A 17,597-nucleotide genomic window follows, 5' to 3' on the forward strand; every position below is an offset into this window, starting at 1 on the left:
CTGCTGACCCACCATTTTAGGACATATGCTTTAACTGGTTTTTTAAATTCACGTTCATACATTTATACTCTATGTAGTCTTACTTGATCTCTTTTGTGATGGGAAAGCATGCTTTAGTCAGATCCTTTGCTGGGACCAGGGACCATAGTCTGTTCTGCGAACCCCTTAGTGCAATTACCCTTAATTAGCTGGCTTTTCTTCCAACTCCTCACTAGAATAAGCCGAGGAAATGAGTAGCTCGGGAGAATGGAGCATTTCAAGGAAGGGCTAGGGGAGTGCACAGATAGCAGGTTTTAGACAGCCCAGGGGGCAGTGTGTGGTTTCTTGAGGGTGGGAGATGGGGGGTGGGAATGTCTCAAGAGAGGGTAGGCAGGACTCTGGGAGAGAAATTTTTAAAAGGCAGTTCAAGGCACTAAAGGTAACTTGCCCTGCATCCCCTTCTCCGCATCACCTGACTCTAGGAAGCCAGGGTGCTCTCCCTCGGGTTGTGCTTTGTCAGTGCCGGATTTGGGGTCTCGAGGTCAGTTCAGAAGCTGTGAACCACACACAGCCATTCCTAATTGGGCTTAGTTGCTTCTCTTCAGTCTTCCCACTTTATATTATTGTCTATTGGTACCTCCTCATCTTGTCCTCAGTAAATAGATAGGGAGAAATGAAAGGATATTTGTATATATTCCTGCTGCAGGAAGAAGTGTGCATGCAGCCCAGTCATTTTGCACGGCCTTTAATTCTCCCTTCATAAGTTTCTCTGTTCTGGATACACTCCATTAAAACCTGTTGCCTTTAAATGCTTAAGGCCTTATATATTTTATTTTCTGTAAAGAAAAATACGGACATCGGCAGCCATAAAATATGTTCAGAGATGTACATCAAAGTATTTTCTCTCGGGCTTCCCTGGTGGCACAGTGGTTGGGAGTCCGCCTGCCGATGCAGGGGACATGGGTTTGTACCCCGGTTCAGGAAGATCCCACATGCTGCGGAGCGGCTGGGCCCGTGAGCCATGGCCTCTGAGCCTGTGCGTCCGGAGCCTGTGCTCTGCAGCCGGAGAGGCCACAACAGTGAGAGCAGTGAGAGGCCCGCGTACCGCAAAAAAAAAAAAAAAAAAAAAAAAAAGTATTTTCTATCTTTTGGACTGTGTTCTCTATATTCTTCTCTGATGCCCTATCTTTTCAAAAATATTTAATTTTGTTAATTAGATTGAAATTATAGTTGTCATCTCAATTGTCAGAATTAGTTTTACTCCATTGCTAAACTTTAAAAATAGTTTTGTTTTAAAGAATACATTCCTATCCCATTAGGAATTAAGACAGTACAGATATATTTTGAAAATCAGCAACTCTGCTTCAAATCTCTAAGCACTTTTTAAATTTGTCACACTGGTCTGAATGATAGAATATTGTAAAAAGAAATTCCTGTTTGTGCCTTTTTTGTCCTGTTTTTTTGTTTGTTATAGATGAGTTATGCTGGACCTACATGTTAAAGATTTGTATGCAAATATGTTAGATATACTTGAAAGCAGTTTGTTTTCCTCTGATTAAATATGTTTCCTGCAATCTTTTTTTGATTTATCATTTTGTTTGTATAGACAGTACCAATGGCAACATCACCTATTTTAATTGTTGCAAATTTACAACAAGAGGTTTTGGGTTGTTTCTTTGGTACATAAAGAAATACAGAAAATGTACATTATTGAGCACTTTGCTTTCTAAAGCACCTTTACAAGCTTGTCATTGCTTCTTCCTGAACCCATGGTGTGGACAGGAAGATGTCATTGTCCTTGTTTAACAAAGTAGCACAGAGAAGTCACACCTGGTGAAGGACTGGGCCTATGTTATCACTCTCCTCACTGCCCGCCTTTCTTCTGCAGTGTAGCTTTAAAGGACTGTGGTAACCGGAAGAGCATATTCCTTTAGCAGGTCATCAATCTGATGAGCACATGGTGTGCTTTCAGGGCTTTGCTCCTTTACTGGATTGTGTTATACCAACTTGTGAGATTAAGGGGAAAGTTAATCGGGCCTGGTGGAAATACTGTGAAACTCTAGAAAGAGTATATTGGCAGCTTTGGGAATTTGTGTTTAGCAGTTGCCTCTGTTCTTATTTCATCTGTGACTTGAAAATGAGGCACATAAATAACTTGAAACATTTTTTTCCTGTATAATCAATAATGTTTAATAGCGTTCAGAGGTTTTTTTTAAATACATGGGCCCTAATTGCCAGAAAAACCTCTCTTTATGAAGAATGGCATTAAAAATATTTAGGCCATAAATAAGTTTATTCTATTTACCAAACAATATTTTTTCCCATTATATCAGAAAGAAAATCCTTCAAATTAGCTTATTACTGAGTGAAAGTAAAACTAGAACTCAGCTCACTGATAAGGTTAAATTTTCACGAGCTATTTTAACCTTTTTAAAGGAATCTTGGAGGGTTTTTTCTTCACTGTAGTATTTGAGATGGGTGTGTTTGTTTCAGGTCACCTTGTAGATTACATTCTTCTTTTGAGCTACTAAATGACATAATATTACTAACCCAGTTTAGCAAAATTATGTTTTTCCTGTAACATTCAGGATCATTCAGTAGTTGGTTCGTTTCTACTCACTGAGAAATATATGTATTTTTTTTGGGGGGGGGGAATATTCAGTTAGAAATATAACTTAATTCTTAACTGTTCAGCTTCCATAGAGACTGCACTTCCAGCTCTTGTTGTTCCCATCTTGGAGCCCTGTGGTAATTCGGAGTGTCTACACATTTTTGTAGATTTGCATTCTGGAATGTTCCAGTTGATGCTTTATGGACTTGGTAAGTTACTAAATGGTAGACTCAGTGTAAAGAAAAATATTTTTAACAAAAGCAGAATAAAAATTTTTTGCCATTAGGTATTGGGAGGGGTGGTATAAACAGTGTATAGAAAGTAGATATGGAAGGAATAACTCTGGCTGATGTCTGTCCCTTGGGGCCCATTTTAACTCTCTTGAACCAGAAGTTAAACTTCCCAATATGAAGTACATTCATGTTGTTTCTCTTATGTAAAAGTAATAATATTGATGGCTGATCTTTTCTTAGATTAGCTATTTTACCACTAATAGTTGGGTGTCATGGAGAAGACTACAATCTAATGTCATTCACGGCTGAAGAACAAATTTATGACAGTATAAACATCTCATATGACTCACGGTACAGAATCTTGTAGGGAAGGGTTTTTTTTCTGGCTTAAACACAGTAGAAACTGAAGTTTGATTTCTAGCAAGTTCTGTTACCAATTTGGTGTTCTGAAATGATGAAATACTAGGAACTTAGTGTTTTTGTATTGCTGATGGAATAGTGTTCTTGAATATATTAGCACATTTGCCATTTGAAATTAATATTAAGCTAGATAAATTGATGAAAATAAAAGGCTTTCTGGTTATATTGTATGGCTATGTTGTATGGCTATAAAGATAGATTTTTCTATGAACTGCTCATGGAAAACTGGCCTCATTACTTTGAATCACATCACATTTATGATGGCTAAATGATAAGTGACACATTAGGAAATTGTTTGCTCTTCAAAACTTTATTTAACTGTTTTCTTGATGATTAACACAGTACATACTCATAAGTAGAAAAACTAAACATGTAAAAATGAGAGAAGCAAAACAATAGTTGCCTGTTGGTAATCATTGTTTTTAGGGGATATATGCTTGTCTTAGCTCAGGCTGCCATAACAGAGAACCACTGAGTGGGTGGCTTAAACAACAGAAACTTATTTTCTCACAGTATTGGAGGTTTAAAGTATGAGATAAGGTTGCCACCATGGTCAAGTTATGGTGAGAGCTTTCTTCCTGGCTTATAGTCATCAGCCTTCATGCTGTATCCTCACATGGCAGGAAGAGAGAGAGAGCAAGCGCTCTGGTGTCTCTTTATAAGGGCACTAATCTTATATGAGGGCCCACCCTCATGACCTTATCTAAACCTAATTATCTCCCAAAGGTTCCACTTCTAAACACTATCACATTAGAAGTTAGGGCTTCAACATATGAATTTGGGGGGAATGCAGTTCAATCCATAGCAATGCTCTTCTAATTTTTTCTATACTTTTTTCTTTAGTTGAACTCTTTTTATATTTTGCTTTTTGCTCAACATTCTATTAGCATTTTCTAGTGTCATTAAAAATTCTAAGTGACATTTAGCAAGCTAATCTTTAGCCAACAGCTCGTGCTTATGCCAGAGATCATTTGTGTTTAATAAATAAACATTTTAATGGAGTTTTATAGTTTTTGTAATTTTTTAGGTTCTAAGTCTAGTAATACTATGAGTTTTAAATACATACAAATTAATAATATTAACTAACTAGACTAAGAGTTTTGGTAATTAAACTATAGGCAAAGAATTAATTCGTGTTGTTTGTTACTTGTTCTTCCTGCTAACGTACATTTGCTATTAATTATCTTAACTATAACTCTCCCTAAATGTTAAAAAGGGAAAATAAATTAGGTTAATTTATGCCTCATGATGCGTTTTGTTTAGTTTTTCTCTGACTCAAAAATAACACTACTTTCTGCCTAAAACAGTAATTTTCATTTAAATTTTGGGCTACCTGGATATCTTGTGTCTCATGTAAGCAATTAATTAATGAAGTGCTTTATGCTGTAGACCAGGCCACACTGGATGACATGGAGAAGTCTGTGAATGATGATATGAAACGGATCATTCCTTGGATTCAGCAACTTAAGTAAGCTTATTTATTTAGCTCAAAACTAAAAATGGAAACTTCTTTTGACAAGATACATTTTCTTCTCCATCATTACTCATGATCACCCACTATCCTTAATCTTTATGACATGAAACTTGAGTACCTTTTGGTACTTAGAATCTAAATTTTCTTGGAATAGGTCCAAGATGGCAGTGCTTTGTATCAAATTCCACTCTAGAGCAAATATAGGTATGAAGGGCATGACACTCAGCTTTGACTCCTTTCCACATTTTCTCCTGTGCAAGCACTCTACCAAACACTTACACAATGAATTTTATTGTATCTAGTGTTCTTTGCAATAGAATCTTATTTGCTCTTATCTGGGATAATCTTCATGGTATGAATCTACCAGCTGACACTTTCAGAGTAGTCATTTCTGCTTCTCTAATACTGTCATTCAGTTTGTCTCAGAATCCTTTGAATGCTTCAGACTGTTAAACTAAATAAAATTGAAAATGGAACTAGAGATAATTCTGTGAGGTTTCATTACCACCCTGGTACACAAAGGTACCATTATGGCAACTCTAACAGACTCTTTTTAAATCGATAAAACAGAATTCCAAGGGATAAAAATAAATATCAGAGATTAAAACCAAACTGCCAGGGCTTCCCTGGTGGTGCAGTGGTTGAGAGTCCGCCTGCCGATGCAGGGGGCACGGGTTCATGCCCCGGTCCAGGAGGATCCCACATGCCATGGAGTGGCTGTGCCCATGAGCCATGGCTGCTGAGCCTGCGTATCCGGAGCCTGTGCTCCGCAACGGGAGAGGCCACAACAGTGAGAGGCCCGCATACCGCAAAAAAACCCCCCAAAAAACAAAAAACAAACAAAAAAAGAACCAAACTGGCAAATGGCAGGGTGAGGGAGTGGAGGTGTGGGGCCAGACTGTTCCATGGGATTTAAATACTTAAATCTTGATGATTCACATCTTGCATAACTTACGGTTTGGGGCAGTTCCAGCTAGTAGAAATATAACCTAAAACCAGAAAGTCAAGTCCCAAAAGCTTTAAACTTATCAAATGTGTATCTATACTTAAACTCACATTATTTGTAGGAAAGGTCCCCTGGTTGTCACTTATAGTGGTGCTTCTCACGTGATCTTTGGTGAATGACCAGTTTATCACTAATCTATCATGGGACGTTAATTTTTTTGAAATAACTTTATTGAAATATAATTTACATATCATAAAATTCAACTGTTTTAAGTGTACAATTCAGTGACTTGTAGTAAATTTACTGAGTTTTGCAACCATACCCACAATCCAGTTTTAGAACAATTAGAACATTTCCATTGCCTCAAAAAGATGCTCATTTACAGTTAGTCCCCATTCCCAGCCTCAGCCCCAGGCAACTCTGAATCTACTTTCTGTTTTTGTAGATTTTTCTTTTCTGGACAATTCATATAAATGGAATCATAAAGTATGTGGTCTTCTGTGTCTGGCTTCTTTCATTTAGCATACTGTTTCAGGATTCGTCCATGTTGAAGCATGTACCAGTACTCCATTTCCTTTTTACGGCTACCTAACATTCCATTGTATGGCTAGGCCACATTTTATTTATCCATTCATCAGTTGATGGACATTTGGATTGTTTCCACTTTTTTGGCTCTTATGAATAGTGCAGCTGTGAGTATTCATGTGCAAATGTATGGCTGGACTTCTCATTCCACTAGGAATGGAATTACTGGATCATACAGTAAATTTAAGTTTTTAAAGAAGTTGCTATACTAGTTTCCAAAGTAGTTGTGCCATTTTACAGTCACATCAGCAGTGTATGAGGGGTTCCATTTCTCTACATCCTTGTCAGCGCTCGTTACTGTCTTTGACAGTGGCCATCCTAGTGAGTGGGACAGGTATCTGACTGTGATTTTTTTTTTTAAACATCTTTATTGGAGTATAATTGCTTTACAATGGTGTGTTAGTTTCTCCTTTATAACAAAGTGAATCAGTTATACATATGTTCCCATATCTCTTCCCTCTTGCATCTCGCTCCCTCCCACCCTCCCTATCCCACCCCTCTAGGTGGTCACAAAGCACCAAGCTGATCTCCCTGTGCTATGCGGCTGCTTCCCACTAGATATCTATTCTACGTTTGGTAGTGTATATATGTCCATGCCACTCTCTCACTTTGTCATAGCCTACCCTTCCCCCTCCCCATATCCTCAGGTCCATTCTCTAGTAGGTCTGTGTCTTTATTCCCATCTTACCCCTAGGTTCTTCATGACCTTTTTTTTATCCCTTACATTCCATATGTATGTGTTAGCATACAGTATTTGTTTTTCTCTTTCTGACTTCACCCTGTATGACAGACTCTAGGTCCATCCACCTCACTACAAATAACTCAATTTCGTTTCTTTTTATGGCTGAGTAATATTCCATTTTATATATGTGCCACATCTTCTTTATCCATTCATCCGATGATGGACACTTAGGTTGCTTCCATCTCCTGGCTATTGTAAATAGAGCTGCAATGAACATTTTGGTACCTGACTCTTTTTGAATTGTGGTTTTCTCAGGGTATATGCCCAGTAGTGGGATTGCTAGGTCGTGTGGTAGTTGTATTTGTAGTTTTTTAAGGAACCTCCATACTGTTCTCCATAGTGGCTGTATCAATTTACATTCCCACCAGCAGTGCAAGAGTGTTCCCTTTGCTCTACACCCTCTCCAGCATTTATTGTCTCTAGATTTTTTGATGATGCCTGTTCTGACTGGTGTGAGATGATATCTCATTGTAGTTTTGATTTGCATTTCTCTAATAATTAATGATGTTGAGCATACTTTCATGTGTTTGTTGGCAATCTATATATCTTCTTTGGAGAAATGTCTATTCAGGTCTTCTGCCCATTTTTGGATTGGGTTGTTTGTATTTTTGTTATTGAGCTGCATGAGCTGCTTGTAAATTTTGGATATTAATCCTTTGTCAGTTGCTTCATTTGCAACTATTTTCTCCCATTCTGAGTGTTGTCTTTTGGTCTTGTTTATGGTTTCCTTTGCTGTGCAAAATCTTAAGTTTCATTAGGTCCCATTTGTTTATTTTTGTTTTTATTTCCATTTCTCTAGGAGGTGGGTCAAAAAGGATCTTGCTGTGATTTATGTCATAGAGTGTTCTGCCTATGTTTTCCTCTAAAAGTTTGATAGTTTCTGGCCTTACATTTAGTTCTTTAATCCATTTTGAGTTTATTTTTGTGTATGGTGTTAGGGAGTATTCTAATCTCATACTTTTACATGTAGCTGTCCAGTTTTCCCAGCACCACTTATTGAAGAGGCTGTCTTTTCTCCATTGTCTATTCTTGCCTCCTTTATCAAAGATAAGGTCACCATATGTGCATGGGTTTATCTCTGGGCTTTCTAACCTGTTCCATTGATCTATATTTATGTTGTTGTGCCAGTACCATACTGTCTTGATAACTGTAGCTTTGTAGTATAGTCTGAAGTCAGGGAGTCTGATTCCTCCAGCTCCATTTTTCATTCTCAAGATTGCTTTGGCTATTTGGGGTCTTTTGTGTTTCCATACAAATTGTGAAATTTTTTGTTCTAGTTCTGTAAAAAATGCCAGTGGTAGTTTGATAGGGATTGCATTGAATCTGTAGATTGCTTTGGGTAGTATAGTCATTTTCACAATGTTGATTCTTCCAATCCAAGAACATGGTATATTTCTCCACCTATTTGTATCATCTTTAATTTCTTTCATCAGGGTCTTATAGTTTTCTGCATACAGGTCTTTTGTCTCCTTAGGTAGGTTTATTCCTAGATATTTTATTCTTTTTGTTGCAGTGGTAAATGGGAGTGTTTTCTTCATTTCACTCTCAGATTTTTCATCATTAGTGTATAAGAATGCCAGAGATTTCTGTGCATTAATTTTGTATCCTGCTACTTTACCAAATTCATTGATGAGATCTAGTAGTTTTCTGGTAGCATCCTTAGGATTCTCTATGTAGAGTATCATGTCATCTGCAAACAGTTACAGCTTTACTTCTTCTTTTCTGGTTTAGATTCCTTTTATTTCTTTTTCTTCTCTGATTGCTGTGGCTAAAACTTCCAAAACTGTTGAATAAGAGTGGTGAGAGTGGGCAACCTTGTCTTGTTCCTGATCCTAGAGGAAATGGTTTCAGTTTTTCACCATTGAGGATGATGTTGGCTGTGGGTTTGTCATATATGGCCTTTATTATGTTGAAGAAAGTTCCCTCTGTGCCTACTTTCTGCAGGGTTTTTATCATAAATGGGTGTTGAATTTTGTCGAAAGCTTTCTCTGCATCTATTGAGATGATCATATGGTTTTTATCCTTCAATTTGTTAATATGGTGTATCACGTTGATTGATTTGCTTATATAGAAGAATGCTTGCATTCGTGGAATAAACCCCACTTGATCATGGTGTATGATCCTTTTAATGTGCTGTTGGATTCTGTTTGCTAGTATTTTTTTGAGAACTTTTGCATCTATGTTCATCAGTGATATTGGCCTGTAGTTTTCTTTTTTTGTGACATCTTTGTCTGGTTTTGGTATCAGGGTGATGGTGGCCTTGTAGAATGAGTTTGGGGGGAGTGTTCCTTCCTCTGCAGTTTTTTGGAAGAGTTGGAGAAGGTTGGGTGTTAGCTCTTCTCTAAATGTTTGATAGAATTCACATATGAAGCCATCTGGTCCTGGACTTTTGTTTGTTGGAAGATTTTTAACCACAATTTCATTACTTGTGATTGGTCTGTTTATATTTTCTATTTCTTCCTGGTTCAGTCTTGGAAGGTTATACCTTTCTAAGAATTTGTCCATTTCTTCCAGGTTGTCCATTCTATTGGCATAGAGTTGCTTGTAGTAATCTCTCATGATCTGTACTTCTGCAGTGCCAGTTGTTACTTCTCCTTTTTCATTTCTAATTCTATTGATTTGCGTCTTCTCCCTTTTTTTCTTGTTGAGTCTGGCTAATGGTTTATCCATTTTGTTTATCTTCTCAAAGAACCAGCTTTTAGATTTATTGATCCTTGCTATTGTTTCCTTCATTTCTTTTTCATTTATTTATGATCTGATATTTATGATCTCTTTCCTTCTGCTAACTTTGGTTTTTTTTTTTTTTTTTGTTCTTCTTTCTCTAATTGCTTTAGGTGCAGGGTTAGGTTGTTTATTTGAGGTGTTTCTTGTTTCTTGAGGTAGGATTGTATTGCTATAAAGTTCCCTCTTAGAACTGCTTTTGCTGCATCCCATAGGTTTTGGGTCATCGTGTCTCCATTGTCATTTGTTTCTAGGTATTTTTTGATTTCTTCAGTGATCATTTCATTATTAAGTGGTGTATTGTTCAGCCTCCATGTGTTTGTATTTTCTACAGATCTTTTTCCTGTAATTGATACCTAGTCTCATAGCATTGTGGTCGGAAAAGATACTTGATACGATTTCAGTTTTCTTAAATTTATGAAGGCTTGATTTGTGACCCACGATATGATCTATCCTGGAGAATGTTCCATGAGGACTTGAGAAAAATGTGTATTCTGTTGTTTCTGGATGGAATGTCTTATAAATATCAATTAAGTCCATCTTGTTTTATGTATCATTTAAAGCTTGTGTTTCCTTATTTATTTTCATTTTGGATGATCTGTCCATTGGTGATAGTGGGATGTTAAAGTTCCCTACTATGAATGTGTTACTGTCGATTTCCCCTTTTATGGCTTTTAGTATTCGCCTTATGTATTGAGGTGCTCCTATGTTGGGTGCATAAATATTTACAATTGTTATATCTTCTTCTTGGATCGATCCCTTGATCATTATGTAGTGTCCTTCTTTGTCTCTTATAATAGTCTTTATTTTAAAGTCTATTTTGTCTGATATGAGAATTGCTACTCCAGCTTTCTTTTGATTTCCATTTGCATGGAATATCTTTTTCCATCCCCTCACTTTCAGTCTGTATGTGTCCCTAGGTCTGAAGTGGGTCTCTTGTAGACAGCACATATATGGGTCTTGTTTTTGTATCCATTCAGCCAGTCTGTGTCTTTTGGTGGGAGCATTTAATCTATTTACATTTAAGGTAGTTATCGATATGTATGTTCCTATTCCCATTTTCTTAATTGTTTTGGATTTGTTGTTGTAGGTCTTTTCCTTCTCTTGTGTTTCTTGCCTAGAGAAGTTCCTTTAGCATTTGTTGTAGAGCTGGTTTGGTGGTGCTGAACTCTCTCAGCTCTTGCTTGTCTGTAAAGGTTTTAATTTCTCCATCAAATCTGAATGAGATCCTTGCTGGGTAGAGTAATCTTGGTTGTAGGTTTTTCTCCTTCATCACTTTAAATATGTCCTGCCACTCCCTTCTGGCTTGCAGAGTTTCTGCTGAAAGATCATCTGTTAACCTTATGGGGATTCCCTTGTGTGTTATTTGTTGTTTTTCCCTTGCTCTTTTAATATGTTTTCTTTGTATTTAATTTTTGACAGTTTGATTAATATGTGTCTTGGCATGTTTCTCCTTGGATTTATCCTGTACAGGACTCTCTGTGCTTCCTGGACTTGATTGACTATTTCCTTTCCCATATTAGGGAACTTTTCAACTATAATCTCTTCAAATATTTTCTCAGTCCCTTTCTTTTTCTCTTCTTCTTCTGGGACCCCCTATAATTCGAATGTTGGCGCATTTAATGTTGTCCCAGAGGTCTCTGAGACTGTCCTCAGTTCTTTTCATTCTTTTTTCTTTATTCTGCTCTGCAGTAGTTATTTCCACTATTTTATGTTCCAGGTCACTTATGCGTTCTTCTGCCTCAGTTATTCTGCTATTGATCCTTTCTAGAGTATTTTAAATTTCATTTATTGTGTTGTTCATCATTGGTTGTTTCCTCTTTAGTTCTTCTAGTCCTTGTTAAATGTTTCTTGCATTTTTTCTATTCTATTTCCAAGATTTTGGATCATCTTTACTATCATTATTCTGAATTCTTTTTCAGGTAGACTGCCTATTTCCTCTTCATTTGTTAGGTCTGGTGTGTTTTTATCTTGCTCCTTCATCTGCTTTGTGTTTTTCTGTCTTCTCATTTTGCTTATCTTACTGTGTTTGGGGTCTCCTTTTTGCAGGCTGCATGTTCGTAGTTCCCGTTGTTTTTGGTGTCTGTCCCCAGTGGCTAAAGTTGGTTCAGTGGGTTGTGTAGGCTTCCTGGTAGAGGGGACTAGTGCCTGTGTTCTGGTGGATGAGGCTGGATCTTGTCTTTCTGGGGGGCAGGTCCACGTCTGGTGGTGTGTTTTGGGGTGTCTGTGGCCTTATTATGATTTTAGGCAGCCTCTCTGCTAATGGGTGGGGTTGTGTTCCTATCTTGCTAGTTGTTTGGCATAGGGTGTCCAGCACTGTAGCTTGCTGGTCGTTGAGTGGAGCTGGGTGTTGGTGTTGAGATGGAGATCTCTGGGAGATTTTTGCCATTTGATATTACGTGGAGCTGGGAGGTCTCTTGTGGACCAGTGTCCTGAACTTGGCTCTCCCACCTCAAAGGCAGAGCACTGATTCCTGGCTGGAGCACCAAGAGCCTTTCATCCACACAGCTCAGAATAAAAGGGAGAAAAAGTAGAAAAAAAAAAAGAAAGAAAGAGAATAAAATAAAATAAAGTTATTAAAATAAAAAATTTTATTTAAGCCTTTAATAACCAGGCTTCCCTGGTGGTGCAGTGGTTGAGAGTCCATCTGCCGATGCAGGGGACACAGATTTGTGCCCCGGTCCGAGAAGATTCCACATGCCGCGTAGCGGCTAGGCCCGTGAGCCATGGCCTCTGAGCCTGTGCGTCCGGAGCCTGTCCTCCACAACAGGAGAGGCGACAACAGTGAGAGGCCCACGTACCACAAGAAAAATAAAAATATGGGCTTCCCTGGTGGCGCAGTGGTTGAGAGTCCACCTGCCGATGCAGGGGATATGGGTTCGTGCCCTGGTCTGGGAAGATCCCACATGCCGCGGATTGGCTGGGCCCATGAGCTATGGCCGCTGAGCCTGCGCATCCGGAGCCTGTGCTCTGCGACGGGAGAGGCCACAACAGTGAGAGGCCCACGTACTGCAAAAAAAAATAAAAATAGGGACTTCCCTGGCAGCTCATTGGTTGAGAGTCCGCCTGCCAATGCAGGGGATAACAGGTTCGTGTCCTGGTCCCGGAAGATCCCACATGCCGTGGATCGGCTGGGCCCGTGAGCCATGGCCGCTGAGCCTGCGCGTCTGGAGCCTGTGCTCCGCAATGGGAGAGGCCACAACAGTGAGAGACCCACGTAATGCAAAAAAATAAAAATAAAAATAAAATTAAAAAACAATTATTAAGAAAAAAAAATTTTTTTAACTTAAAAAAAACCGGACGGACAGAACCCTAGGACAATTGGTGAAAGCAAAGCTATACAGACAAAATCTCACACAGAAGCATACACATACACACAAAGAAGAAAAGATAATCTTGCTCTGAAAGTCCACGTCCTCAATTTGGGATGATTCGTTGTCTATTCAGGTATTCCACCGATGCAGGGTACATCAAGTTGATTGTGGAGATTTAATCCGCTGCTCCTAAGGCTGCTGGGAGAGATTTCCCTTTCTCTTTGTTCGCACAGCTCCCAGGACTCAGCTTTGGATTTGGCCCCGCCTCTGCGTGTAGGTCGCCTGAGGGCGTCTGTTCTTTGCCCAGACAGGACGGGGTTAAAGGAGCCACTGATTCGGGACCTCTGGCTCACTCAGGCCAGGGGGAGGGAGGAGCACAGAGTGTGGGGCGAGCCTGCGGTGGCAGAGGCCAGCATGATGTTGCACCAGCCTGAGGTGCGCTGTGCGTGCGTTCTCCCTGGGAAGTTGTCCCTGGATCACGGGACCCTGGCAGTGGCGGGCTGCACAGGCTCCCAGGAGGTGCGGTGTGGAGAGTGATCTGTGCTCGCACACAGGCTTCTTGGTGGCGGCAGCAGCAGCCTTAGTGTCTCATGCCCGTCTCTGGGGTCAGTGCTATTAGCCGCGGCTCGCGCCCGTCTCTGAATCTCCTTTAAGTAGCGCTCTTAATCCCCTCTCCTCGCGCACCAGGAAACAAAGAGGGAAGAAAAAGCCTCTTGCCCCTTCGGCAGGTCCAGGCATTTTCTCGGACTCCCTCCCGGCTAGCTGTGGCGCGCTAAATGCTTCAGGCTGTGTTCACGCTGCCAGTCCTCTCCTTGGGATCCCACCGAAGCCCGAGCCTCAGCTCCCAGCCCCCGCCCGCCCCGGCGGGTGAGCAGACAAGCCTCTCGGGCTGGTGAGTGCCGGTCGGCACTGATCCTCTGTGCGGGAATCTCTCCGCTTTGCCCTCCGCACCCTGTTACTGCACGATTCTCCGTGGCTCTGAAGTTTCCCCCTCCGCCACCCGCAGTCTCCGCCCGCGAAGGGGCTTCCTAGTGTGTGGGAACCTTTCCTCCTTCACAGCTCCTTCCCACTGGTGCAGGTCCCGTCCCTATTCTTTTGTCTCTGTTTATTCTCTTTTCTTTTGCCCTACCCAGGTACCTGGGGAGTTTCTTGCCTTTTGGGAGGTCTGAGGTCTTCTGCCAGTGTTCAGTGGGTGTTCTGTAGGAGTTGTTCCACGTGTAGATGTATTTCTGATGTATCTATGGGGAGGAAGGTGATCTCTGCATGTTACTCTTCCTCCATCTTCCCCCTTTCCCCCCGACTGTGGTTTTTACTTACATTTTCTAGGGACTAATGGTGTTGGGCATCTGTTCATGCAATTACTTTTTTTATAACATGCAATGAAAACAAGTTCTAGAAAAAGAATTGAAACATCATGTTCAAAATATAAGCCCCAATTTTTTTATTAGCGTGAACAGACATAAAATTGCATTTCAATACATAAAATCAGAACAAAAAATATAAGAAAAAAATTCAAAATCTATATGTTTTTCATTGAAAGTGAACATATACAGACAAGATACTCTTCACTCAAATTTTTTGTTCCACAAAGTCATAACAAAAAAGTTGAGTGAAATAGCAATCCCATATATGCTTTGAAAGAATATTTTGTACTTATTATTCACATATTTATAATTTATATATATTACATTTGTAATAGATTTAGAATTTTTAATGTGGCAAATGAGCTTGTTTCTAGTTTGTTGTAATTTAATCTAGGTTGGATTGATGATGACAAAAATCACAGGAGATAATGTGTATCTTAAGTGTTTCCATGTTTGTTTTTTTTTTTAAGCTTTTATTTTTTATTTTTTTTAACATCTTTATTGGAGTATAACTGTTTTACAATAGTGTGTTAATTTCTCCTTTACAACAAAGTGAATCAGTTATACATATACATATGTTCCCATAACTCTTCCCTCTTGTGTCCCCCTCCCTCCCACCCTCCCTATCCCACCCCTCTAGGTGGTCACACAGCACAGAGGTGAACTCCCTGTGCTATGCTGCAGCTTCCCACTAGCTATCTAATTTACATTTGGTAGTGCGTATATGTCCCTGCCACTCTCTCACATCGTCACAGCTTACCCTTCCCCCTCCCCATATCCTCAAGTCCATGCTCTACTAGGTCTGTGTTTTATTCCCATCCTACCACTAATCTCTTCATGACATTTTTTTTTAGATTCCATATATATGTGTTAGCATACGGTATTTGTTTTTATCCTTCTGACTTACTTCACTCTGTATGACAGACTCCAGGTCTATCCACCTCATTACAAATACCTCAGTTTCATTTCTTTTTATGGCTGAGTAATATTCCATTGTATATATGTGCCACATCTTCCTTATCCATTCATCTGTTGATGAACACTTAGGTTGCTTCCATGTCCTGGCTATCGTAAATAGAGCTGCAATAAACATTTTGGTACATGACTCTTTTTGAATTATGGTTTTCTCAGGGTATATGCCCAGTAGTGGGATTGCTGGGTCATATGGTAGTTCTATTTGTAGTTTTTTAAAGAACCTCCATACTGTTCTCCATAGTGGCTGTATCATTTTACATTCCCACCAGCAGTGCAAGAGTGTTCCCTTTCCTCCACACCCATGTTTTTTTAAAAATAACATACATAGTAGAGATACCAGTCTGACAAAGGTATGTTGATGAGAATGAAAGTAGAGATCTGAAAGCAGTTTCTACAAGTTCAGAATATTCATTTTTAACTGTCATCCAAAATGAGGCAAGTATTGGTGTATTTTAAAATTTTATTTTCATTCTTTTATTAATAGTTCTAGCAATTGATCCTGTGAAGCTGTAGTTAAATTTGTTTTTCAGGGTGAAAAAGCAGTTTCCAGATTCTATACATTTTGGGGGGTAGTAGTTGACAAAGTGCCCTTAAAATATTATATATTAAACATGGTTTTACTGCACATGACTAGTACACATTTTGAATCACATGCGGCTCACCACAGAAATGCAACAGCACCCAAACTGGTCTGTACCCTGTTATGCAAGGCAAGCCTACTGATCATGAGCTTGGATGTGGCACTGTTATGTTGCTATGAAAAGCTTCTAAATTTGTATTCTTATTTTTTGAGTTGTCTCATTGTGGATCAGTGAGAGTTTGTGTACCAATCATTTTATCCCTTTTTCACATATTAGATGGTATCCTAGCCTCAAGGATAGATAGTCAGATAAAAGGAATAAGAGGAGTACTGTAGTAGAAGCATCAAAGTGAAATCTGGTGGCTTAACTGAGAGAGAGGGGAAGAAGGTAAGCAACACTTACTGGCACCTGCTAGGCATACCCATCACGTTATATGCACAGTATAAAAACTGGGACTGAATATCTCCAGTGATACCAGAAAGATGAGATACTTTTATACTTGTTTGTTGTTCTATTTTGTTTTATAAGCACTTCAGGCATTTTATAAAAGATGTTGAGATTAGTTTGTGCTGTCTTATAAACCATAGGAAATCTTTCATCTCCTATAATAAAGTGATACAGTATCTCGGCCTTAATACTAGTTAATTCTACCTTATTAATTAAAAACCATTCACACTGCAGTTTTAACTCCTTAAACTAGAAGTAGAACTAACAGTCCAGTACAAAAGTAGAGAAATGATTTATCATTATGGTCCTGTGTCCTTTTACTAGTTCAGTTGAATTTCATATTAATTGGTTTCTTAGTGGTCTTTAATAATCTATTTATAAATCAGTAGCACACAGTTAATTAGAAAAGTCTATGATTTTGTGATTTGGATTATCTCTTTTAAGGTTTTGGCTTGGACAACAGCGTTGCAAACAATCTATAAAACACTTGCCTACAATAAGCAGTGAAACGTTGCAGCTGTCCAATTATTCAACCCATCCTATTGGAAATCTTTCTAAGAATAAGCTGTTCATTAAACTTACCCGTCTTCCACAATACTACATTGTAAGTATGCAAAAGGGTGATTTGGGTGATCGAGTTCAGTAATTCTGTTAGTATATTGAATAATTTATTGTTTGGTTTAATTTGCAAATGTATTTTATTGGATATTTGAATTTTGTATAGTGATTCTCAACCCAGGAGAGGGGAGAGAGATGGTAGGGATGAGGGAGAGAGGAAAATCATGTCTGTAAGAAATTATATAATGATTAGGCAGGGTTGGTGAATATAAGGTATGCCCCTATCCCTCACCCTAGGATCTCTCCTGTAGTGAGACCTAGTTTCTGCTTGGAATGAGGCATCTCTGTGTAAGAAAAAATTTGAAAGAAACTACTGTGAAGGCTTGGAGATGTTTTGGTGTCAGATAAACTTGTTTGGTTTTAATCAAATGTTAACTTGTCTAACGCTGCCTTTTAAATATGGCTGACTAAAGTAGCTTTATTTTGTCATCCTTAATTGATTGAAGGCATACATATCCATTTTATTGATTGCATGTGCCTTTCAGTACACAGTAAAATCCTCATTCCTTTTACACTCTAGATGTTTTCTAGTAGTTTCTTTGAGATCATTGAATTGGTTAAAATTTGCAAGAATTTGAAATATGGAC

The 17,597-nt window shown here is 39.0% G+C and overlaps 1 protein-coding gene across 3 annotated transcripts in view; it reads left to right on the top strand.

Annotated features, from left to right (window-relative positions):
- MED14 (mediator complex subunit 14) overlaps nucleotides 1-17,597 on the top strand; it is a 73,732-nt gene that overhangs the window by 19,440 nt on the left and 36,695 nt on the right. For all 3 annotated transcript variants that reach the window (XM_059050709.2, XM_059050710.2, XM_059050711.2), the window contains exons 11-13: nucleotides 2,674-2,799; nucleotides 4,633-4,711; nucleotides 16,837-16,996. In XM_059050709.2, coding sequence (XP_058906692.1) covers nucleotides 2,674-2,799; nucleotides 4,633-4,711; nucleotides 16,837-16,996 — 365 coding nt within the window. The remainder of the gene's footprint in view (nucleotides 1-2,673; nucleotides 2,800-4,632; nucleotides 4,712-16,836; nucleotides 16,997-17,597) is intronic.

This window comes from Kogia breviceps, chromosome X (assembly GCF_026419965.1).
Source record: "Kogia breviceps isolate mKogBre1 chromosome X, mKogBre1 haplotype 1, whole genome shotgun sequence".
In the NCBI taxonomy this organism is placed as follows: domain Eukaryota; kingdom Metazoa; phylum Chordata; class Mammalia; order Artiodactyla; family Physeteridae; genus Kogia; species Kogia breviceps.